The following is a 25,416-nucleotide window of genomic DNA, read 5'->3' on the forward strand; positions in this document are numbered from 1 at the left end:
TGAGATACCCATGACATTAGGGTCACACAGGGGTTTGTTTCATATATAAAAATCAACGACCATATTTGGATAAAAATGGTCAGCCGGGTTCATGAATTTTTTTTCTTTCTCTCTCGTTGCTAAAATCTCCACAGAGAAATAACAGAGCGGAACTTATTCTGACATGATTAATGACACATAGGATCCAGTAATAAAACAACACTTGTTTCAGGCATTCCTTCTTTCATCAAGCTTAAACTATTATTGCATTGTTATCCTAGTAGTAGTAGTAATAGTAGTAGTAATATTACGACTACTGCAGAACAACATAAACTGTATGACAGAAATTAATGAGCATTTGGATGATGCTTGTATCCAGCATATATTGTATCACCATCTTTTTTTTTAAATCAGTGTTATGGTTTCTAAACATTATATGCCTGTCATTTTTATAACATATATGATGGTATTGGCTGCACAGCCCATTTCAGTCCAAGTCCAAGTGCATGTCTACCTGACCACTGCAAACATTTCCAGACTCCACCCACTTTTTTCTCCTCTGGGTTCTGCTGCTGGAGAAGGCTGCTGGCAGTGAAGCGTTGCTTTGTTGGGAAAGAGCAGGGTGGAGGTGAGTTGTGCAGAAAGAACCCTTCACAAAGGAGCCAAGGGAAACACACACAGACAGACACACACAAAAAAAAGACACACACTCTCTCTCATGGCTTCTTTTTTCTCTGAAGCTGCATCATCCATATGTGAGCAGATTATAAAACAATCCCACTGGTATGAGGTTCCTGGGAGAATCAGACTCCCCAGGTACCTCACTGAAGTGGAACACACACACATACACAATGCCTTTTCAGGACTTTCCCTTTCTTATTTCTGAAATCAGTTGTAATTAAAAATGACCAGGTTGCAGGCTGCATTATGGTTTAATTGTTTGGGTCTGTGGGACACATTCTGATGCCGAAAGACAACGGATGTGAATTATTATCATTTAAACCTGCCTCATTTGCTGGGAACAACATTTAATGACTTCATAGTGTTCATGGCCCCTCCACCAATCCAGACACCACACAAGGGTTAAAAGAGGAAGAACAATTAGGTGAGAAAGGGACCAAGTTCTAGCAAAGACTACAGGGAACTGAGGGGTTAAGTACAAAACCAACGGGTGCTGGAGAAGACTGAGAAAATGTGGAAAGATACAGGTGCCAAGCCAAGTCTGTAAGTAAGATTAAAGAGGCCTTACAAATATTTTGGACACATGGGCACCCTAATATATTTTTCAATATATTTCAAATCCAAATTGTTCAGTATGCTAGAGTTATACGCAAGAAGCTGCTATGCCTGATGCATTCTCCAGTATTGTTCAGATGTATACACACACACACACACACACATACACAGTTTGCTCAGTGTGGTCTTGATGAGGGTTACTGAAATGAAAGGTGTGGGTTCAGTGCAGGCGAGTTGTGAAACCACAGGCTGCCTTGGTGAGGGACCCCGTGAAAAATACAACACTGTCATCTACTGTTCAACTATGGAACTGTTCGACTACTCAACCACGAATGAAGGACTCTGTACTTTCTGCTGTTTTTAGATTTAAAATTCATTTTAATCAAGAGTGTGCACACTCTTAGTACTTTGTTGAAGCACATTTTGATGTAATTACAGCTTTCGGTCTTCTTGGGTATGAGTCTATAAGCATTGCACATCTTGTCTTGGCAATATTTGTCCACTCTTCCTTGCAAAAGCGCTCAGAATATGTCAGTTTGTGAGGGGATCTCTTGTACCCAGTACTCTTCATATCACCAGATTTGACTTTCTATTGTAATTAGCTCTGGGCCCTGGATAGGTGATTCCAAAACTTACATTTTCTTTTTGTAAAGCCATTCTTCTTTGATATGGAATTATGCTTGGGGTCATTGTTGTGTTAAAAAGTAAAACTCCTCTTCATTTAAGGTGTCTGAAAGTATGGGGCAAAAAGTGACTGGTATTTGGAACTGTTTAGCTTGACTAAAGCCCCAGGTCCAGCTGATGAAATGCAACCCCACAGCACAAAACATGGTGTTTCATTGGTTGTAGTGCAGACATTTTAAATGAATAAATATTTATTAGAATGAAGAAATTTGTGAGATGTCATGTGCACATGAGAAAACGTACAGTACTGAGTATGTAATGAATTATATCTGTGTAACTGATGCCCTGTCTACACAAGAATGTTTTTCTCTAAAAAATCTGATATGATTTGGCCTGAATTACAGTAAAAACATTTGTTCAAGAGCCTTTTTTTTAATGCCATTTGCACTTTATTGTCTTCCAAATTCTCTATTGCACATAAGACACACACAGATCAAGCCGTGTATACAGACCCAAAGCAGAGATTTCTCAGCATGCATCATGATTGTCACTTACTGTCTCAAAAATACCATTTTCCACATTAAAGTAATAAAATATACTGTATCTCTAATAATATACTCAAAGTTAGAAACCTAAAGTTCTATATTATAAAGTGTATGCATTTTCTTTACTTCCAGCATTCAGATACACACTCAGAACAGCCTTAACCCATGTTCAGGCTTTCACAGTTGCATAGGTTTTCCAAAAGTCTACATTTGGCACAGAGAACATCATGAACAAATAGGATCTTTTTTAAAATATTTATGTTCTACAAAGTGTTTTAAGTGTTATGTATATGGCTCATTTGCAATGGAAAGTTTCTTTGGTAAACAGATTGCTGCTGGTTGTTCCCTTTGAACTGGTCCATCTTTCTAAAGGTTAAAAGCCACTAATGGTGTGTGTGTGTGTGTGTGTGTGTGTGTATGTGTGTGTAAACACTAATGGGTTGGAGGTAACAATAAGAAATCAGCAGCATCAGACAGAAAAAGAGAGAAGACTAAATGCATCACTTGATCTAGTCTGAGAACGCTCGTGCTACTTCTGGAATTGTCAGAGAACAGTCTTGGCTCAGCCTCGTGTGCTGTACATGTCTGCGTCCTCAGGGTTGGCCTGGCCGTGGTCTAGAAGTGACGGGTCAGGGATAAACTGTGCCTTCTCTGGAAGATGAAAATGGTAGAGAAACAAGATTTATCCTCATGATATTACCCAAATCCCCCATTAATCCCCCCTTCTGTCTTTCTTTCTTGAAATTGACACTGCTGACGTGACTAGTAAGATTTTTAGGACAGCAATCATGCACATGTCGGAATATTTCAGCTCACCTCTGGTAGGCTCAACAACAGGAAGGTTGGATTGATCTTCTGAGGGGGCTGCAATGTCTGCTGCAGTTTCTGGCAGTGTGGCATCATTAGGTACCACCTCTCCAGGAAGAGGGGATGTGGTCTTCTCAGCGTAACTAACCTCCTCAGTCAGCAGGGGAGGAGCCTCATTTTGGACAGGTTCACTGGGAAGGGTCGTGAGCTCCTCAAGGGAAGAAGATTTCTCTCCCTCAGTTATTACAGTTATTACTGGCTCAGAAGGTGAGGCTGGCTCAGCTAGAAGAGGTGTGGCCATTTCAGTAGAACAGTGGGGCTCAGTTAGAATGGGAGTGGCAACTTCTCCAGATGATGTGGTGGATTCAGTGGAAAGGGGAGTGGTCTCCTCCATGGCAGACATTATTGGCTCTGTAATCAGGGCTGCGTCCTCATCCTGAACAGGTAAGGTTGGCTCATTAAGAATGGGTGTGGCCTCTTTGGCAGGGTAAGATGGCGCACTAAGAGGCAGAGTGGCAACTTCTCCAGAACATGCAGTAGATTCGCTGGAAAAATGGGTGACCACCTCGGCAGGTAGAGGAGATTGAGAAGGAATGGGTGTGGCCTCTTCAGAAAGTGGTGATGGCGACAACTCAGTGGGTGGGTCTACAGATTCTTCACTAAAGGGAGAATCTGGTCCACTTGGTAAGGGCATGGCCTCCACTACTGGGGACGTCTCATCTGAAATATGAATCATCAAACAAATATTAAAGCAACAGGTTGAAGATTTAAAAATAACAAAACATTTAAAAAGGCTATATATTCCTTAAAATGAATACCATTTGGTGAGTTTATGTCTGAATCCACAGCCTCAGTTTCAGGTTCTGACAGGAGAACTGGCTCAGCTGGCAGCTCTACCGGTTCTTTATCCACAGAAGGAGGATCTGAAGATGGTGCAGTTTCAGCAGATGGGCCGCATGCAGCAGCTTCAGACACAGTTTCTGTAGATATTTCAAGGACTGCTTCAGCAGATGGCTCGACAGGAGCACTTTCTGAAATAGTTTCAGGGGCGTCTGTTATGGGCGCAGCATCAAAAACAGTTTCTTCTGGGATAGATTCTGGAGCAGGTGGTGCTTCAGCTACAGAGTCATCAGTAGGTGTTGTTCCATTCGCAGGCTTAATGGCTTCTTCTTTCTTGGTTTCTACTGCTGGGTCTTCAAAAGGGGTCGGCCCCAGAGCTGGTTCTGGTAAGGTTTCATCAACCTCATCAAGACCTGGATCTGCAGCCTTCTCTGTGGCTGAGATTGACTGCAGGGAGGGTGGAGTTTCCTGCAGAGCTGGCTCACTACACAATTCTGTTGACATGACTGGAACTGGAGCTGGTTCAGGCTCAAAGACCACAGTTTGGGCAGGGATGTCTGTTGTAAGCTCCAGAGTTTCGGTCGGAGGTGATGGGGAAGATTTCATCTCATCGCTCTCCAAAGGAATAGTGATCGGCTCTGGAGGAGCCAAAAGGCTATTACAGGCAGAAGCCACTTCTACAGCAGGTAGAGCTGTTCCAGCCACTGACCCCAGTACAGGTGCAACCAGCTAAAGAATGGAAGGGAAGGGGGATCATCGATTTTACCACTTTTATTACTACAGTGCTGACATCATTAATGTTTTAAGCAAGAACGTAATTACACCAGTTTCTAACATGCAACATATAGGGCACAAATAAGGGTTGTATTTTTACATGTGCAGCGCAACGTAAATTATATGAGAAATTATAAACCAATGGTCAGTTTTTCAGTCAAGGGCACACACCTGCAAAACGTACAACGTTATGAATGTATCTGAACCCCCATAGAATGAATACAATTCCTCAACCGCAGGCTCTTTATAAGCATCAGTAATTCTAAAGGGGGAGAGAGATATCAGAAAGAGATTAATATCTAAAGTACCTCCATGCTTGCATCAATGGAGATAAGATCTTTAGGTTTAGGTTTAAAAACGGAAGCCACGAAGGAGCTTGCAGCGCAGATCTTCTTACCAGTCATCTAACACAATAAAAAAAAAGAGAGACAAAAATGAGAAAGTGCCACAATCTACATTTACATTTATGGCATTTATCAGATGCCCTTATCCAGAGGGACTTACAATCAGTAGTTACAGGGACAGTCCCCCTGGAGACACAATGGTATAAAGTGGGGTTTGAACCTGGGTCTTCTGGTTCATAGCCGACTGTGTTACCCACTAAGCTACTAACACCCTAACACTCTCAGTATAAGACACATATAAGAGGAAGCTCACACCCAACTTCACAACTTGTAGGCCACTTGTCCACAGACTTTCATGTGTGCAGGTGTGTGAAACATGCGTTTCATACCTTTAACAACCCCACTGTTTGGGTGGGGTAACAAACAGCAGTGCCCACAGTGGCCAGGCTGAGAGAGACACCCATCCTCTTCAGACGAGACCCTAACAGCACAGGAAAGACCTGCTTATTACACCTCGAAACAGGCCAACACAAAAGTCTGAACACCCATAGACTTACCTTTCCTTGCCAAAATTAGACCAGCCAACCCAGAAACAGTGATGATGCCCACACTTGGCAGAAAATCTGCTGGTGGGTCTTTCATGAAACTGTATGCATCTAAAACATGAATGGTTAGAGATGAAGCTCCTAAACAAGACACCAAAAACTTACCTTAAACTTGTATTTTTTTTTTTTTTGAAACATTCAAAAGTAAAAGAATCAGTGGCTGAAGATGAAGTTTTACAGGCAAAAGCTTGAAACATTCATACTTTATTTGGCAGATGCCTCCAAAGACACACACTGTATTACAATACTAACCTTGGGCAGCGTTGTAAACTCCCAATGCTCCAACTTTTACTGAGCTGTACGTGCTCTGCAGAAAGAAACCAGGAGTTTGAAGCATACACAAGCATAGTTGGAATTATATATTTAAGAATATATTTAGACTTTTCTGTCCATTAAGTTTCTTATAACCTTTCATACATCCATGTCCAGTAATGAACACTATTCTGTGTCTATTCCTGCTGTGGCATCCATGCAAAAACAGCACTGCACTCAAATGAAATAAACGATTATTAGCCCTGTTGTAGGCTGGCACCCAACCCTGTTCCCAATCTCCTGGGATGGGCTCCAGCAGCCGTGACCCTGATTAGGGTTCAGCAGTTGTGGACAGTGAGTCTTGTTGTTGAAGTTATTGTGCCTTTATGGAATGCATTATAGCAGATCATTTTCGAACCCTGTCGCTGACTGTGTTGACACATGCTTAGTGGTGTGAAAAAGTGTTTGCCCCCTCTCTGATTTCTTACTTTTCCCATGTTATTTATTTTTCTGCTAAAAAGTTAAATGTTTCAGATAATCAAATTTGAGTATTAGTCAAAGATAACACAAGTAAAAACAAGATGTGGTTAAGTAAAGGATTTTATTTCTTAAAACTCAAAACCTACATGGCTCTGTTTCACAAAGCCCTTAAACCTAATAACTGGTTGGGCCACCCTTATTAGCAACAACAAGTGTTTGCAATAACTTGCAATTAAACTTTTACAGTGCTGTGGAGGAATTCTGGCCCTCTCGTCTTTGCAGAATTGTTGTAGTTCAGCCACATTGGAGGGTTTTTGATAATGAACCGCCTTTTGAAGGTCATGCCACAGCATCTCAATAGGATTCAGGTCAGGACTTTGACTTGGTCACTCCGAAGTCTTGTTGTTCAGTTTTGGATCATTGTTTGTTTCAGCTTGAGGCTCACTAACAGATGGCCGGTTATTCTCCTTCAAAAGTTTTTGGTAAACAGCAGAATTCTGTTTTTATTTGACGGTCTGAAATAGTTAAATGTAACTAACTAAAAATTAGAGTAAAGTAAAGTGAAGTGATTGTCTTATGTGATACACAGCAGCACAGCACACGGTGCACACAGTGAAATTTGTCCTCTGCATTTAACCCATCACCCTGAGAGAGCAGTGGGCAGCCATGAGAGGCGCCCGGGGAGCAGTGTGTGGGGATGGTGCTTTGCTCAGTGGCACCTCAGTGGCACCTTGGCGGATCGGGCAAACACTTTTCTCTACCACTGTAGATGTCCTGGTGCACAGACAAAATAACTTTAATTCAAACTTTAATTCAGACTAAATAACCTTAATTCAAATATCTGTTTTGGGTTTATTTGATCTTTGACCTTTGCAACTGACTGTGACCCACAAATAAAAAATAAATTAACAAAACAATAAAGTAATATTTCAATACTTCCTAACTTTTTATATTATTTTTAGTTTTTATTTTATTTATTTATTTTTACACATTTCATTGTAATGTCGCCCCTGCATTAACTTACATATGACGAGTAAAACTGAAACTGAGCCGAACAGCATCTACATTGCTGGGTCAGTGGTCGGCTACCTGGGCCGCACGGACGTAGGGCTGCAGTCCCACTCTGAACGTGCCCAGCTGTCGCTGCAGCACGCCGGGCTGTTCTTCCACATAGCGCATGGGGGGAGGTTCTGCTGGATAGACTGACAGCTGGGGGGAGAGAAAACCGTGAGATCAGCCCCACTGCACGAGGACGAACAAGAGTGCAGGGTAATGGAGGCGTGCCTCGCATGCAGGCGCGTCTAAACGCAGCCTAGTGTGTCCTGATGGTTGTGACACCTGTCGTGGCGAGATCCTGTCTTCTTCTTGCTCCTCGCTCAAGGCGTAAACCCGAAACGCAGCCAAACCCATTGCACCAGGGACGGCTACAAGCTTCACAGCCTACAGGATTGCACGAAAACACAATTATCATTAACCTAGTCTGGGTCATGCCTTTAGATCTCACACTTTTAACAAAAGTACAAAACATTTTTTGCATTAAATGACAAAAAAAAATTATGCAGTTATGCAATCACATATATAATGGTCGTTTATAATCAGGTACCAATTTCCCTCCATAATGTAATTTAACATTAGGCTTCTAACCCGTTATCTCTCAACTATCACGTTAAAAAGTCACAGTTCTAACGTGGGTATAGAAATATTTCGTTATCATGTGAAGTGAAGCCTCGCCCTTTTAAGCCCGTGGGTGCGAATCGCTTTAAAATGCTCCACTAAAGAGCGGATTAGACTGGAACGGATCTTGATCTCGTTTTAAAACAGGGGCCACTGCAGCCTGCGCTGTACTCCGGGTTGAGGGACCTTTAAGAAACGCTTTCGGCCTCGGAGCCCGTTTGCGGGACAGCGTGCACCCTCCCGTCGCCTGCGCACAGTAACTGTTGTGAACGTGACAGTCGCACAATGCACAGGGTCACGTCGTACTTGCAGGCACGAGCTGTGCCACCGCGCTCAAATAGTGTTTGGAATAAAATGTCATAATAATTTTATTTTTTTTAATTATAATAAAAATCACTCACCTTCAAAGCCATGATGGTCCCTCCCCTCTGCTCCTATCCTACGGGGACTGGCGAGGGTCAAACTGAACCAGAAAACGCGTTCATCACAAAATTTCAATGTGGTTTAATAACCATTACACTTCTTATACCTGCGAATTAACGTGTTTTAATTAACACTTACCAGCCAATCAAAACCCAGTACTAAGTCTAATTATGTCAGATTTTCTTACATCATGGCATTCAGAGAGGACCAAGGTACATTTGCAGCATTTATCAGATGCCCTTTACCCAGAGTGACTTACAATCTGTAGTTACAGGGCCACATGTCTTGCTCAGGGACACAATGGTAGTAAGTGAGGTTTGAACCTGTGACTTTGTGGACTTCTGGTTCATAGACTAGGCTACTAACACCCAAACTCTCTCTGTGCTCACCTAGTGTTGATGCCGGTTTCCTTTGATGAGTGTGAGTGAGTGAATGATGTGTGTGTGTGTGTGTGTGTGTGTGTGTGTGCACCCTGAAGTAGGCTGGTGACAACTCTGGGTGAGTCCCCACCCTGCGTCCAGTGTGCTGGTATAGGAAGTTATGGAAAGTGAGTGAGGGACATTCTGAGAAAGTCTGACCATCAGCATTTTTGATGATATTTTAGTACTGAGATTTTTTTTTTTAGTACTGTCATTAATGAGCCATCGGAACTGATCGATATACAAAAGTTTTAGTCACTAGTGAAACTAAAGGTGAAACTAAACTTCCCAGCAGTAACCCTGAAAGTGTGAAATACATCAACAATAATAACTCTGTAAATTCATGAATTTTCTTCTACAAGCAATATACAACAATTTTGTATTGCACCTCCGAGAACAACAGGATAACAGAGTCTCATTCTCTACACACATAATGTCATTGTTTAATGAAAATAATGAAATTCTGCAATAATAAATGAATATTTGATCAATGTTTGACAATGTTTGTTACGTTAACACATTTGCTTGCAGCTAAGTTTTCACTACTACATATATACTACTGTATATGTATGTGCAACCTTGTTGTCAGAGCCCAGAATAATACAATCTTTCGTATGAACAATAGGTCCATTACATGCACTGCACTGACTACATCAAGTGATAGAAACCACATCCCGCCATCCGAACTGACTTATAAAGGAAGATTTGTCTGTGTACCGATACTGATACTGGTCTCGGAAGTGGTATCAGTTCATCTAGAACTGACAGTAGCATGGTGGGCAGTCCTGAATGTATATATGTATCTATGGATCTATGTATAAATTATACAAAATATTTAAACAAATGTACTCGACGTAACAACTGAACAGTGCAGAGAATTCTGTTTATTGATTTTACAACTTCGATTTTACAATCTTTTATTATATATATATATTTCAGAAAAAAAGGTCTAGCTTTTAATCATAGGAAGAATAAATGTCTCTCTCATATAACACCCTTTTTTTCTTTCAGTCATTGTACAGAGTAAACGTTCATAGTATAATTCCGAAAAAAGAGCAATATGTTCCTTTTTAAATGTCGCAGTGCAACTTACATCTGATACAGCTGAGCAGTGACCTGTGGGGCAAACGCCCAAAATAACACAGTGGGACCCGTTGGCCAGATTTCACACAGCCTACACACACATACACACTCACACACACTCTCTCTCTCTCAGATACATTCATAAACACTTTCACAAGCACATATTCTTACAGATATGCACAATAACATGTTGTTTTGGATACACATGCATGTGCACACAGACACACTTCGACATTCATCAACACACACACACACACATATTCACACACTGGAAAAAGTGAGCGGTCCAGTCCACAATGAACATGAAAGAAAAGCCAGGGAGACATCAACACACAGCTCAGACTGGCTTTAGTTACATACGTCACTACGTGGATGTGGTGTTGCTGCCACCAAACTGCCGTGGGGAGGTTGGGATCATGGAGTTGCCCTAATCATTTCTCATCCACTGTCTCTCTCTTTAAGTCAGCCCATGTGACCGAAGGGTGGTGTCTCCATGACTCCCATCTGTATCCTTGTGTGTGCATGTTCCCATAACGCACATCTTTTTCTTTCTTTTTTTTTTAAACTAATTTACAAGATTACATTCTGTCCAATTAAAATACATTCCACAATGATTCTATTCACAGTCAAATACAGAAAGGAGCTGTGAAGTCCTTAAAATACACCATACTGTTTGTGAGTAAAATGTGTCGCCTGATAAAGACATTGTGTCTTTTCAGTCCTGTGTACTAAGATGACTGATGCTGTTTATCATATATATGCACTCTTTTCAAGGGACAATGAAATTAATTCACAGAAAAATCAGGAGAGTACGTACATATAAGGAGACAGGAATAGAACCTGAATTTAACCCAAAGATTAAGAGGTAACACCAGCCAAAGCTGGAGAGAAGCAGAAACAGTCATTTTAGAGACGCAAAGCTATTTATATGCTTATTCTAAAAGTTAAAAAAAGACAAAAACTAAAAAATATATAATAAAAAAACAAAAGATCCTGGTGATTCAGAATCTAAAATTTGCATTCACAAGAGTTCACAGTTTCAGCACAGGATGCAGCTATGCAAACAAGAGAATATTATCTTACATTTGTCAGCCTGAGTGGCAGATACTCGTGTTTTCAAAACCATGCATGATGTCTGAATCACAATATAAATGTGCCGAAAGGAAAAGAAAGTATGGAACCTCGTCTAAAATGAATGCAAAGAGACAAATTAATAACCAAATGACAACATTCATTACTGTTGCATTCCTATGCTCAGCAACCAATGACAATTTTGCATGTTTAGATAGGATTGAACATTTATAAGTGTACATATAACTAGTGTATGCCCCAGTCCTTATGCCAAGGTGAATGAGAAAAGCTCCACTTCTCTTGAATATCTTTCTCACTCAAATATTCAGTCTCTAGGATATACTACTTATACTGTTATTCTTTTCAGGACCCAGCGGTTTAAAAACACACATACACGCTTACACACACACACACACACACACACACACACACTCACACACACACACATATTTTGAGAGCTGCACACAGTTACACAGTAGGGCGGTGTGTGTTGCTTGGTAACAGAATGAAGCCCGTTGCCCACAGCTACATCGATCGCTCTTCCTGCAGCATACCAAGGGAACCGAAAGAAAAAATGAAAGAAAAAAATTAAACAAAACTTGGCAAATTTCATTAAAGTCATGAAAGAGAACAGAAAGGTGTGGCCCAAAGAAGGAAAAAAAGAGTCACAATGTTTTTACACACATCACTTACATTTTCTTCTCCTTTTGTTTTCAGCTCTGAATACAAAAAAAATGAGCTTTTTTCTGCAGGCATGTGTGAGGGCACCTCAACACTTAAGAGTTTGGTTCTTTAAGAGCCACTCGTGTGTGTTCGGGGACCTCCTTCCCCCTTCTGCTCATCAGTCGGTGGGCCTGTGAACTCCATCAGTACTCCTACAGTGGCTCTGTGTTGTTACCATGGTTACTGCGAGTGTGTTGTTACCGTGGTTACAGTGGGTGCATTGGTTACAGTGTGCCGGCTCCTCAGTCAACTGTCCCTCAGGCTGGGGATGTGGGGAGGGAAACATGGAAAAGGGTAAGAGAGGTGGTCACATGACTCCATATACTGTCTGTATATGATAATCAATTTAAAAGCGTGGATGTCAGGTTTCTTTGTAAGGTATCAGCTCCTTCACTCCAGTTTGTGGCTGAAAAGGTGATGAGTGTGAAGTATCTTTGAAACAGTTGTATTTGTAAGTGCGTGTATATGTGTATCAGACATGTGTCTCAATGAACGAGTGCGTGTGCATCATCAGAGTGGGCGACAGGGGCGAGAGGTCGCCCGTCTCCGTGGTGAGCTCCAGAGGGGCCGAGCTGAACTCGCAGATATCCAGGAAGAGCTCTTTGTTGCGCTGCTTCCACTCTCTGAACTTCCGTGAGGTCAGGCAGGGGTCATCCAGCACCTGACTCAGGATGGACAGGTCACCCTCTTTAGCCTGGAGAGAAACAGCAGTTTTTAATCTCTGATCTTCGCTCTTAGAATCAACATAAAATGGAATATTGTTTCTGGTTCATGTGGTTAACTATCCAAGGTCAAAGGTCATTTGTCTCACCTTCAGAGTGCTCCTCAGGGCTCGTATGCGGTGCAGCTTGTCGTTGGTGGCCGGGTCGTTGCAGCGTTTGACGAAGGACCGGCGGAACTCCTGCTTGGTGGACGGCCTCTGCTGGCCGAACGCTGACAGGCTGGCCTGTTCCAGCGAGCGGTAGAGCTCCTGCAGCCCGTCCACCGAGTCCGGCTGACACAAGATCTCAACCTCCCCCAGCCGCTCCGTCTCGCAGTCCAGCCTGTGGCTGCTGACGCGCTTCGGTCGCAGCCTCCTGTCTTCATCGTCCTCCTCTTCCTCTCGGTGTGTGTGTGTCCTGGGCCGCAGGGTGCCGGGCATGTGGCGTGGCAGCAGATGTGTCTGGGCATCGCAATTTCTGGGCAGGCTGTGGCTGCGCTGTTTGTGGACATGCGCTCGAGGTCGCGACCCCCGGTCCTCGCTGTCTGTCAGAGGAAAAGGCCCGTCTCGGTCATGAGGGCGTCGGTGCTGTGCAGGGAGTGTTGCCTGGCGACGGCGGTGGTCCGGAGACAATGGCATATGGCCAGCACCTCCCCAGTCCCTTTCTTCTTCACCTGTCTGGAGGTAGTGCAACCCTGAACTCGTCAGGGGGGTCTCAATCAGGTCCTGCCAGGATCGGCGCTCACGGTGGGATGAACGGCAGCCTGACGAGTGGGACTCTTCTGCTGATGAGTGAGAGAAGGTGGAGCCGCTAGAGAAGTGTCTCTCAGGATATGGGCTGGTCGAGTTTGCCTATTATAAGACACAAAGGTTAAAAAAACACAGTGAAAGAGACAATGTCCTTCAGAGTCTGCAGAAATGATGATAGAGAGGTGTGGCTTACAGGGTGCGTACGGTGGTAGCTCTCTTGTTTCAAGGTCATGGATCCGTCCATTTCTTCCTGGTCACTTTCACTCCAGTAGTCTGACAGGAAATAAACAGCCTTTTGAGAACAACTCATCAGGAAGGTCAGCGTAAAGGCCTCAATGTACAGTTCTCACCTTCATCTGGGCGAGGCACAGGGTCATCAGGGGTGTATCCAATAGCTGCCAACCCTAGACGGTTCATCCACCTGACAATGCGGAGGGATAGTTATTTTTTTTTCCTACGGTACAAAGGATCATTTGACTATAATATCAGAGAGTATTAACATGTAGTGCTCAGTGAATCCCAATTTGAATGAACTCCATTAATTATGCATTAGTCAAATTATATGTGACATAATTACACTCACCACGTGACTTCTGTAATTTCACTTGTTTTTTCTGCCCTGTTTCTTTGTAAAATGGTCCACAACAATACCCCAGTGTATGCTAAGACCAATATCATGTCTCTCTACCCAAAACTAGATCTGCTCTTCTTCCTTTGTCTCCTGGTCCAGTATAAAATTGTTCCAGATATATTTTGAGCAATACCATTCATTACTGATGCATATAATGTTTCATACAAGCATTGATCCCCGTCGGGACCAGAGTACCAGTATTTCCAGTTGATTGGCGTTTTTGAAGGTGCACTAATTACACACATGGAATTAACCATCCATCATCATTATCTTTCAAGGCTAAAAATAAATATCGTCAGTTGAACTCACCTGTTCATCTCTTCTAAATGATCTGTGGCAAAAAAGAAGCTCTTGATCTTGGGATGACAGGCCTTAAATGCACTATAAAAAAAAAAAGAAGTCAAAGGTCAAAGATGTGTCATCAGTTAGAGTGGTTCTGTTATGCATTCATTCATTTTAATTCATTTACTCCAGTAATAATACAATTTTCTGACACATTTATCTTATATGATGTACCAATCATCGCTCCTTCAGTCATTAGAAAATTAACGGTTTCATATATTTATAAGATGACTCCATTTAGTATATGTTAGGTGTGTGTGTGTGTGTATGTGTGTGTTTGTGTGTGTGTGAGTGAGAGAGAGAGAGAGAGTGTTGCTATGGTTTCACATTTCTTTTGTCATCACCCCTCAGGTCAAAGAATAAGCGCATAAGGTGTAGGCAGGAAACTAGAACAAGGACAAGTATCGATTTTGTTCTACCCCAAACACTCACTGTTTCCTTCTGCACTCGATCGCTCTGTCTATCCTGAACTCTGGCAGGCTGATAAAGCCCTCTGCCTTTTCATCCTGAGCAAGAGAGAAAGAGAGAGGGAAAGATAAGTTGCCTGTTATGTACAGCAGATCTCCCAATGTCACGCACTTCTAAACAATGTTTCATTCCTGGAAACATCTCCTGGATTTTATCGAGTGTGGTTGAAGCTGCAAAAAAACACTAGAAGTACAGATTTGGCAACAATTCCTTCACAGACACGGGGGTTGAAGGATGAGCCTTGAACTCCGGCCCACAAGGTCAAACATAATGTAAAGCAATGGGTTTGGCTTAGAAAAATCAATGGTACAACAGAATTTAATGTCACTATTATCAGCAACCAAGCTGCTTCCTCATCGGAGGTTTGCTGTTTTCTCAATTGTGTTCAGTGCCGTTTATCACACTTCATCTTAATAACGGACTTAGGCCTATCTTTAGAGCTACTTCAAAAATTTCTTCATATTAATTACAACTCGAATAATGTACATATAAGGGCCTGAAAATGCATGTAGTGAACTAGTTTTAGGGTAACTGCAATGTAGTTATAATGTGAGTGTGTCCTGTTTAGTTTTTTTTTGTAAATCTTACGAACATTCAGTAACCCATAGGCTGACTGTTTTGAACCAACCATCTGCTGTTCTCAACAGCATTTCTGCTGATTAGGAAACATTTCATAGAAACAAGCTGGATAAGCAAGCCTCTTTTTCATGAGGGTGGACAATAAAAAAAAAAAAAAAAACAGATATCTTACATTCTGGTTGGTGTACCAGTACAGGTCAGAGTCCTTGAGGATAAACCAGTACTTCTTCCACTTTTGGGTGAAATATCCGGTGGCATCTTTCTTCTTCCACAGCCAGCCCTCGCAGTCTCCATGCCCCAGGTCTTTGCATGCGATCCTCCTCCGACTGGCATTGCTCAAAGAACCTGCACAACAACATGATGCTCAATACAACACATCTTTCTGAACTCCGAGGGCTAGTCTCATGCACTCCATACTTTAATGCTTATTCCAATGTATATTGTGTTGTCTTGTTTATAATCTTAAAAATCCTGGTTTTATATTACATATATTACAGTTTTGTGTGCCACTTATTGTAAGTTAACAAACGTTTCCAATTAACATTCTGATTCCCTGCAGCAGCGCCTGAACTTTCTCCATCGGCTGAAGAAGTTGCACCTCCGCAAAGCCATCCTCACCACCATCTACAGAAGCACAATCAATAGTGTCCTGACCTGCTGTAAAACAGTCAGGTATGGAAACTGCCACGCCTACGGCCGCAGAGCACTTCAGGGTGTTGGGCGGACCGCCAAACGCACCATCAGAAACCCTCTACCAGGCCTGCAGGACATTTACACCTCCCGCTGCACCCGTAAGGTCACCAGCATTGTGGACAACCCCCCACCACCCCTGCCACGGACAGTTTAGGATTCTGCAGCATCAGGAGCAGGTCTGCTGGACTGTGCAACAGCTTCTTCCCCCCAAGCTCCTGAATCATGCAAGTCACTCAAGATCAGGGCATCTGATAAATGCCACAAATGTAAATATTTCAGACCTTAGGTATATGATAACAGCCAGTGTTGCTATTCTGTTGTGGTCTATGTTACACCTATAATCCAGGAGGATGATAGATGAATGGGACAACTTCCCCCCCAAAAAATTATTTGCATTAAATTTTACTGGAGTAAATGTTAGCAGGATGATGATGATGATGATGATGCACTCATTTACCTTTAGTCTTCTTTTTGGTCTTTGTCCTTAAAGAGGCATAGTGTACTGACTAGAGTGGGAGAAATAAGACACACACACACACACAATGCTCAGATGAGTGTTTCTGGTACAGATGATGTACTGAAGTGACTAAGTGTGAAGCTGAGTGAAATAACAACACTGGGCTGATTTATGCAGCATTTGCTGTTTGCTCACAGGTCTTAATGTCATTTGCCTACTTGTTATTTTCATGACATCACTGGCACATGAGATCCAAAATAAAATTTATTAGTTAATAAGTTGGCACAAATAAATCAAAGAGATAAAAAAAATAATTCTTTACCTTCCTCATGGATGTTCCTGCTTGCCTGTCGATGGCAGAACTAGCATACCTGCATAAGGGAGAGACAGAAAGAAAGATTGTCTCATGAAAAGGAAAAGAGTGAAGGCTTGTGTGGCGACAGAGATGACATCAGAGGCGTGCGCCAGGCTGAGGCGGCGGTTGAAGTGACAGGACGTCGTCTGCAGGGCCTCGGCAGCGCACAGGAAACCTGCCATTCTCCAGCACGTCAAGACGCTAAGACTAACCTGCATGTGGCAAAGTGAGAAAGCGGCGTGCTTCACGACCTCACACCCTGACACACCATGTGCTCTTTTCCCTTGGCCTCCTCTCCTCACCTTCCTTGCACCGCCCTCCGCTCTGTGCGCCTGCAGCACTTTTGCCCATTATTTCACCTCCCAAACACTATTACTCCACCTACACCTCTTTGAAACGTGTTCCAGGTTTGTCTCATTTGTGTCAAAGTGGCAAAGGAAACCCTTGTGCCTATTGGCACGTGTGTGAGTGTGTGTGTGTGCGTGTGTTCATTTTCAAAGAGACTAGTGGGTGCTTTAATGGACCTTTCCACTGATCTTTATGAATAACAGTAAAAGAGCCAAACATCATAGGCACGTTTTCCTGTAAATATTAAAGCTTTATGAGAAATCTCATGTTGACTGTAACAATACTGTCTGGAATACTTCTCAATCTAAAACAGCCTGGGCGTTTCCTAGAAATCTCAACACTACATTCATCCCTCTATGTCATACATGTATAAGGACAAACATCAGAAGAGCAGCATGAATGGAACCGTCTGTCTGTAGAAGAAATATAACATCAGGATTGTTTGTGAATTTGGGGAGAAATTGAAAATTTAACAGCAGGTAGAACCGTTCTATCAGCTGGCTGACCCACTGTGGTGTGTACGAACCGCATTTCTGCTGCTGTACCCCGGAGCCACATGCTTAACCCTGAGCTGCTCTGAGGCACCAAGTGATCCTGTAATTAGTGAATTTAAGACACCCCGCAAAAGTGGTGTATTCAACGACGACCACAAAATTACGCCAATATTTTTGTTATTCTGGCAATGAAATGTGGTGGTATTAAAGTATGACAATGCTAGTCATTTTATTTACATAATCTAAAATATTTCTTTAATGTGGATATGTAGAAAGATATATAAAATTTTTCTTTTTACAATTTCCCTAAAAATTTTACTACTTTTGATAAATAGTTCATGTTACACAAAAATATATTAAGAAAACATAATGCATAAGTGGATAAAAAAAGATTGTCTCACCTGTCCGGGTCGGCTCTCAGTGTCTCTGCCGTTCTCTGTGAAGAGTGAAACGAACAGTGAGAAAATGCACGGGTACAGTTTCCTGTTATCGGACTACTGAAAAGGTTTTTTTTTGTTTTGTGTGTGTGTGTGTGTGTGTGTGCGCGCAAGCACAATAAACTCTGAGATCACTGGCTTAAGAGTTCACAGTACTAACATGGTAATGAGGCATAGTGTTGCTGTCGGGCACAGGGAAGGGCAGTCCCTCCGGGGGTCCTGAGTCCAGTCTGACGGGCGGAGCCAGCATGGAAGGGCTGATGGGGTAGCTGGGGCTGCTGGGATTGCGACTCTTCCGGCGCGAGCGTCGGCCTGTGTGGCAATCCCGCGAGAACTCGCCCTCCTCCTGGATGACCAGGATCCTGTCATCGCTCATAAAACGGAGGAGAGAGGAGTCTGAGTCTGAAAAACAGAGCAGAGAGATGAGCAGCGGAACCTACGTCATGGTTTTCCTGTCACACACACACAAAGGTTCCAGTTAGGGCTCCTGTTGATATCGGTTTGTACCTGCTGATTAGACATCTTGTGCTAATATCAGAAGAAATTATTATTAGAGGACAAAAATGGATCCACTGATGAATGAAACATAAGCATCGACCACCATCTGGGCTGAGGACGAGAGTCAGCATGAGCCGAATAGAATTAAAAATGAGTCGCAGCCTCTGTTTCAGTCAAATGTACAGAGAAAAAAAGTGTTCCATGTAGCAGTGTGACAACAAATATAAAATAATAAAACCAATTAATTATTTATTAGTTTAGTTTTCTTTATTCTATTCCTCTCTCCTCAAGTAATTCTGTTTTTCTCTGTTCTTCCAATATCCCCTGTCTTTCTGACCTGTCTACCCCCGTTATGTGTTGTTTGTCTGTATGTATGGATGATGGCCAGCTTTTTTTTGCTGGTACTTGTGACTAGTGACATGGTTTATCGCAACAGCAATAAAGGGTTTCATCATCATAAGAACTATCAGACATCATTTTATAAATGTGAAATATGCAATGACTGCATTACCATATTTATTGCGGTTTCTAGAATAGGTTAACCGCACACACACTCAAGCACAAACATTTGTTCTATTTACAAGGGAAAAAAACTCTTGCTGTACTATAACACCTCCTATCGGGGAGTGTGTGACGTTTAAGACACTCAAGGAAACCTGACCATTTTGCGGTTAGCACTCAGAGGAGGAGTGCATGTGTTTTTCATGCATGTATGTTCCTATAGCAAACTGGGGGTTCTATTTATAGATCTGCCCACTCAATTTCTGTTCTATTTTTAGAGCTGTGGAACCTGCCACAGTGTTACAGAAAGCACAAAAATAGCCTGTAAACCACTGGGGATTGTTACTCATCACATGATGTCTGAGTACATGTATTATGCATAGTGTGTGTGTGTGTGGTTTAGCATGGATTCATGTAGTGTGTATGGGACCCTTATATGAGTGCATTCAAAGTGTGAATGTGTGTCTAATAAGTGTAGTGTTTGTTTTAATAATATATGCGTGAATCAGTGAGAACTGTGTGTGTGTGCATGGCACACTGTGTGTCTTAGTACTGTGCGCATATGTGGAGTGTGTCTGTTCAGCTCAATTCAGCACGGAGAAGTGGTTGCCATGGCAACAGCAGAGAAACTCACGCTTCGACAATATTGAGCAGACACATAATAAATCCCGAGCACCGAGATGCGAGGCCTGAACACGGAACGGATGTCTACTCAGCCACTTGATTAAGAGCGGACCGAGATCACGACCGCTCCGTTATCGTAGCCCAGATATCAGCCACCACATCTGCTGATCTCTCCGAGCTGTGTTTAAAACAAATCACTCAACACACACACACACACACACAGGTGCATCCTTACAGGTGCACCAACAGGAAGATGCACACATGCGTGCACACACACACACACACACACACACACACACACACACATGCACACAAGCACAGCTGACTCTGAGGTCTTTACCTCTGCTCCCCCTCTTGTACACACCAGCCTCCTGAGGCTCAGCCATCCAGTCGGTAGCCATGGAAACAGGCCGGTGGTCACCTGGAAAACATTCAAGCAGTGTGCGTTGTTAAGTATGAGTGTGAGTACTGGAAGGTGTGTGGGCGTGCATGTGGGTATGCGTCTGTGTTTGGATGAGTGGATGCAGGATTGTGGGCGTTTGTTTTTGTCCTTAAAAAAGATAGGAGAGCGTGTCATTCCAACAGATGTGAATACATTTTACCACTCTGCACAAAACAGAAAGAACAAAAAGATTTTAGCGCAATTTTTTTTAATTGGATATGTGTGTTTCAAAAGTTTCAGAAAGAAGTTAACCAAAACTAAAGATTTTTAATAGGAGCTATGAAATTGTTCTGGAAGAGACTGCAAAGCTATAAAACATACAAATAACAATTCTTAAAAAGTGAGAGTGGCAATAAATTCATTTGATTTCCTTTGATCAACTACAAGCAAAAGTGTACAGATAGAGAACAATATTGTATTGATGCTCAGGGAACAATGGGATGACAAGAGTGAGTCTCTTTCTCTATACACATAATGTCATTGTTTCATGAAAATAATGAAATTACGTCAAATAAGTGGTAAATCAATCATTGATGGCTGTTTTTACAGTGCAACAAACATTCACCGACATATTTAACAGAATTATTAGCAAAGACATATCTAACATTACCTCAACGTCCTGCAATAACATCTCCAGGATGTCTAGAAAATGTTCCCTAAACAGTCCCTCAATGGTTCACTTTTTAATTTGATATTCAATGAACTGAGAAATCTCAAGTTTTTTTGTGTGTGAAATTGCTGTTAAATTTGGGTAATCCTTACAAAACTAGGTCCAGGTGGTTGCCTCACTTTCTATAGGTTACAGTGTATGAACGTAAAGTTGTTAGTTGGAATATGTCTGTAGCTGTGTGAATGTGTGTGCGCGTCTATGCTCACCATGTGTGGGGGTCCGATCCCTACGGCGTAGTCCTGTCGATCTGCCCCCCTCTTCCTCCAGCATGGGGAAGTAGTGACCCCCTTCTTGATCCACAAAAAACCCAGGGGACTCAGAGGTTCCAAATACTCCAAACCCTCCCCTCTCCATGTCCTCCTCCCTGATAAAAACCCACACGTGCAACGATGCAGGTCAGAATGAAGCCTTCTGACTACAACTCCCTGGTGTCTTTCAAAACCAACTCCTGCTTATTTCAAATGTTGAGGGGGTCTTTTTGGATACTGCAGGACACCAGGTCATGAATGTCCAGCCTAATTAGGTATTAATTATTTACCTAATTAAATCACCTAATTACCAGTTTAATGATAATAATATGAAGTTTCTGTTTTGTATAAGATTGTGAAGGGATTGGGGTTTGCTCTGAGACTCCTTCTGCATGAGCACCTTTATCAGAAGAGAAAGTTACATAATAAGAAAGCTGCAGACACTCCAGCTTCCAATCAAGATTACCTTAATCAATGTAACTCTTCCTTCCACAAAAAACATCATCATATGCATTAAGAAAAAGAAAAAGACATCCTATAGAATAATAGAAGGAAAGAAACGAAAATGTTCCAACATTTAGCGAGTGCATTTCTTCTGCGTGCATCTGATTGTGCTTCTAATGTGTAAACATGCAAGTGATCCCGGGCATACATCTGAGAATATGTGAATGATCAACACGTCATATGCTTACCTGTGTCCATAGACCCCCGAGACCGGGGACAAGATGAAGACGTCATGGCTGCCTGGAGTATCCAATGCTGGGGACAGTCCAAGAGAGCCCAGGGTGCTGGGAGGGGTGGGAGACTCACTGCAGGGGCTTGTGGAAATGGGCTGGGGACAGGAAAGTCATAGCGCCATCATCAAAACTGACACACACAGACAGTGCCAGGTCCAAACTCAAAATTCTCCTACAATTTAACAGGGATAAAATTATTATTATTGTATCATTGAGGGTACACCACCTTTTATTTTAATAATTAAGCATACAAGTACTTCTAATTCTTGGGGAAAAGAAATTGACTCCTACTGTACCCAATATTTCAGACAGTGAAGGGGACAATCTGCAAAGTGATAACCACTGGACCAGAAATAAAGGATCGGTTACAACAGTACAAGTGTGCCATTGCACTTCTTTTATAAGTGTGCCTTTTTTTTTCTTTCCTTCTTGGCTGAAAGGATGCAGAAACCCTTTTAAATTGAGTGTTGGCAGCTCTTACGTGAATTACTTGCGTGGTCTCTAAAATTAAACATTGCAGAAGCCATGGTAGACGTAGCTACCGAGAATGAATTAAATTAGATTCTGACTCTTCTCCTCATTGCTCCTCAATACGTTTTCTTGTTTCCCACCATGACTGACGTTACATGATTGCATCTTTGAACATCTTTACATTTACACCTCGGCTTAGAGAGTGTTTTCAGCTACCTGTAAATATAAATGTCAGTTCCAGCGACTGTTTCCACAGTAATTTAACTCCAAAATGAAACCACTTCCCTGATTACATTCTCAAATGTTTGCCACGCTAAGCAGATAATGTTTGCTTTTGGATATGATACCATTACTGCCATTTATGCTAAACGATATTGGATTATGCCACACTCATTAACAGAATAAAAACTAAGGCCAGACCATACATGCATGTACCATGCAAGAACGAGTGACCACTGAATGGCTCCGTTCAAGTGTTTCTTTTTTTATTCACCAAGCCAGAGTTTGTCTTAATCTTGATTTTGACAAAACCATGCTATGGCCTTGAATCCAGCTAAAGAAATTCTCCAATGACAGCAGGAGGATCCTCATGGAGCAACAGCTTAGTTCATCTGTCAATGATCCACCCATGAGTAAGCCTGCCAAATAATTATATGAACACATGTTTGTGCACTGCAAGATGTCCCCTCCTAAAACTCATGCACCATCTTGCATTACATTTTAATTTCTGAGGGTGGTAGTTGCCTATGAACCAGACGAGCAAAAAGTCAGAGGTTCAAACCCCACCAACCATTGCGCAAGACACTTAACCTTGATTTGGTTGTGATAATGGCATCACACAATCCTATGAATATGGTTTTTCATATACATACATTTTTCATTTTGTTCTGTACATCTTTACTCATATTGGTCTAGGATACAAAAATAGTCAGAATGCCTTTTTGTGTCCAGAGATGTATTACGCAAACCCGTGGAGAGTAGCACACTCCAAATTACAGCTGGAGTAAAGCAGGTTCAATTACAATCTCATTGATCTATATATCATTGGGAGACAGACAAGCACTCCCTCTTTCCCAGCTGAGGTAGTCTTAGTATGAGGGAGAGAAGCAGAGAGTGAGGTAGAAACTGAGATAGAATTATTATTATTAAACAACATTAATCTTAACCATTTCATTTGTGTAACTGAAGCGAACTTTCTACTTAGCAATCATATCATTTCCATCACTTTAGAGATCCTTGGTGATGAATTGTCAGCTGAAGCCAAACCCACTGATTATTTATAACAGCAGGGAGAATTCTGGGTAAAAGTGTACAGTCCCTGACAAAAGTCTTTTCGCTTGTATGCAAATTGACCTCAAATGCCACTGAAATATATTTTTTACAAGAAATGGCTTGTTTTATTCCATACAGCTTTTTAAATAATGTTTCAGTGCAAAACGAAGCTATCAAAAAGTATTCTAATATTCAAGGCTCGGTAAAGCCCACTGAGTCAATTTTTGCAAAGACATAAGTGTTGTCACCTTGTCATATGAGCATATGTGACTAATAATAGATCAATTCTAAAAAGAACCCCAGTACATTAGACCTTCACATCAACTGCAACTAGACCTCTGCAAACACACCTAATATTCTCCCTGAGACTAAAGTGTCCATTGCTGATGTGGCAGACACCTTCAATGTGTCTCAGCACCAAGTACAGAGGATTAAAAAAAATATTTGAAGAGACTGGAGACCTTTTTGACAAGCCCAGGTCAAGAAGACCCCACAAGACAACTGCTCGAGAGAACCATTTGTTGGCTCGAAAATCCAAGGCCAAAAATCCAAAAGGATGGACGCTGGAACAGTGGTAGAAGGTGGATTTTTCAGATGAATCTTCTGCTGATTTACACCACAGTCTCAACAAATATTGCAGGAGACCTACTGGAGCCCGCATGGATCCGAGATTCACCCAGAAAACAGTGAAGTTTGGTGGCAGAAAAATCATGGTCTGGGGTCCAGTATGGGGGTGTGCAAGAGATCTGCAGGGTGGAAGGCAACATCAATAGTCTGAAATAGTCTGAATCGTCAATAGTCTGTTACCTTTTATATTCCCAACCATAAAAGAGGCCAAATTCTGCAGCAGAGTGGTGCTCCATCACATACTTCCATCTCCACATCAAAGTTCCTCAAGGCAAAGAAGACCAAGATGCTCCAGGATTGGCCAGCCCAGTCACCAGACATGAACATGATCACATACATGAACATGACCCAGTCACAGACAAGATCATTGAGCATGTGTGGGGTTGGATGAAACAGGAAGCATGGAAGACACTGATGCTTTTCATATGAGCTATTTCTAACACCAATTGATTAATTAAAAGTCAGGTTAATAGCAGGTGTTTCTACAAAATAGATAAGCGACAAGACTTTTGTCAGGGACTGCACATGGTTCAGACAGCAATGGCCTCGTCCTTTCATAGCTACACTACATTCTTCTGAGAAGTCTGCAGGCAACTACGACGAGCATAGCAACAAGCATCCCTAGCAACAGGAAATGCAGCGAGCATGTGGCGAGGAGTATGTGCTTCGCCTGAGCAAGAAAGTCTAAACAGAGACACATGATACACACCGCATGCTGCATCCACTGCTGGGTCAGAAGTAGCGGGGAACTTTACCCAGGATCAGTATAATGCCACTCATGCAGATCCAGCTTAACGATCTGCTCCCTCTCTCGCACTTTGACCACCCCCAGCCGGCCTTGCCGGTCTCTCTATGATATGTAGATCAATGAGATTGTAATTGAACCTGGTTAACTGCAGCTGTAATTCATAGAGTGCTGCTCTCCACAGGCTTATATAATATGTCTCCGGACACAAAAACAGACATATACACACACACACACACACACAGAATACACACATACATTTTCTCAGTCCAGCCCTCCCCCTACTCGCTCTCTTGCTCGCTTAATCATATATTACGTCCTCTCATAATGTTACACTAATTACAGCATATAATTACTACGATACCCCTGAATCATGGGAGTGGAGTTAGCAGCGAAATGACCATCGAATGAGAGTTAGCGACAACGGCGTGCACGTCGGTTGTCTAAG

General features: G+C 42.2%; 2 protein-coding genes across 6 annotated transcripts in view; both read right to left on the reverse strand.

Annotated features, from left to right (window-relative positions):
- Nucleotides 1-2,246: 2,246 nt before the first annotated feature.
- apool (apolipoprotein O-like) lies at nucleotides 2,247-8,612 on the reverse strand. 4 transcript variants are annotated; one of them, XM_028984906.1, is made up of 10 exons: nucleotides 8,562-8,612; nucleotides 7,771-7,926; nucleotides 7,576-7,695; nucleotides 6,007-6,061; nucleotides 5,707-5,805; nucleotides 5,539-5,630; nucleotides 5,114-5,209; nucleotides 4,010-4,760; nucleotides 3,201-3,911; nucleotides 2,247-3,035 (listed from the first exon to the last, which is right to left on the reverse strand). In XM_028984906.1, the coding sequence occupies exons 1-10, from the start codon at nucleotides 8,571-8,573 to the stop codon at nucleotides 2,947-2,949; spliced, it is 2,181 nt and encodes a 726-aa protein (XP_028840739.1). In that variant the 5' UTR covers nucleotides 8,574-8,612; the 3' UTR covers nucleotides 2,247-2,946. The 4 variants fall into 4 exon arrangements, with proteins under 4 accessions (XP_028840739.1, XP_028840738.1, XP_028840740.1 ...); XM_028984907.1 differs by having other exon boundaries at nucleotides 2,248-3,035; nucleotides 7,825-7,926; XM_028984905.1 differs by lacking the exon at nucleotides 8,562-8,612 and having other exon boundaries at nucleotides 7,511-7,695; nucleotides 7,825-8,039.
- A 1,254-nt stretch (nucleotides 8,613-9,866) lies between these two features.
- Nucleotides 9,867-25,416, reverse strand: part of LOC114792558 (connector enhancer of kinase suppressor of ras 2) — a 32,126-nt gene continuing 16,576 nt past the window's right edge. For both annotated transcript variants that reach the window (XM_028983822.1, XM_028983823.1), the window contains 14 exons: nucleotides 21,809-21,948; nucleotides 21,075-21,232; nucleotides 20,097-20,177; nucleotides 18,294-18,535; nucleotides 18,098-18,132; nucleotides 16,822-16,870; nucleotides 16,500-16,548; nucleotides 15,522-15,694; nucleotides 14,735-14,808; nucleotides 14,270-14,341; nucleotides 13,680-13,750; nucleotides 13,523-13,602; nucleotides 12,691-13,431; nucleotides 9,867-12,573 (listed from right to left, as the gene is read on the reverse strand). In XM_028983822.1, the coding sequence (XP_028839655.1) occupies nucleotides 12,352-12,573; nucleotides 12,691-13,431; nucleotides 13,523-13,602; nucleotides 13,680-13,750; nucleotides 14,270-14,341; nucleotides 14,735-14,808; nucleotides 15,522-15,694; nucleotides 16,500-16,548; nucleotides 16,822-16,870; nucleotides 18,098-18,132; nucleotides 18,294-18,535; nucleotides 20,097-20,177; nucleotides 21,075-21,232; nucleotides 21,809-21,948 (2,187 nt within the window). In that variant the 3' untranslated portion in view covers nucleotides 9,867-12,351. The remainder of the gene's footprint in view (nucleotides 12,574-12,690; nucleotides 13,432-13,522; nucleotides 13,603-13,679; nucleotides 13,751-14,269; nucleotides 14,342-14,734; nucleotides 14,809-15,521; nucleotides 15,695-16,499; nucleotides 16,549-16,821; nucleotides 16,871-18,097; nucleotides 18,133-18,293; nucleotides 18,536-20,096; nucleotides 20,178-21,074; nucleotides 21,233-21,808; nucleotides 21,949-25,416) is intronic.

Source organism: Denticeps clupeoides, chromosome 6 (genome assembly GCF_900700375.1).
Source record: "Denticeps clupeoides chromosome 6, fDenClu1.1, whole genome shotgun sequence".
In the NCBI taxonomy this organism is placed as follows: domain Eukaryota; kingdom Metazoa; phylum Chordata; class Actinopteri; order Clupeiformes; family Denticipitidae; genus Denticeps; species Denticeps clupeoides.

Bases quoted from the DNA above. Each gene is read 5' to 3' on its own strand.
- apool (XM_028984905.1), bottom strand. From the start codon at position 8,023: ATGCAAAAAATGTTTTGTACTTTTGTTAAAAGTGTGAGATCTAAAGGC. The intron at 5,631-5,706 runs GTAAGTCTATGG...CTGTGCTGTTAG, and splicing joins TCTAATTTTGGCAAGGAAAG to GGTCTCGTCTGAAGAGGATG. The intron at 5,210-5,538 runs GTATGAAACGCA...TTATTGTGTTAG, and splicing joins AAACAGTGGGGTTGTTAAAG to ATGACTGGTAAGAAGATCTG.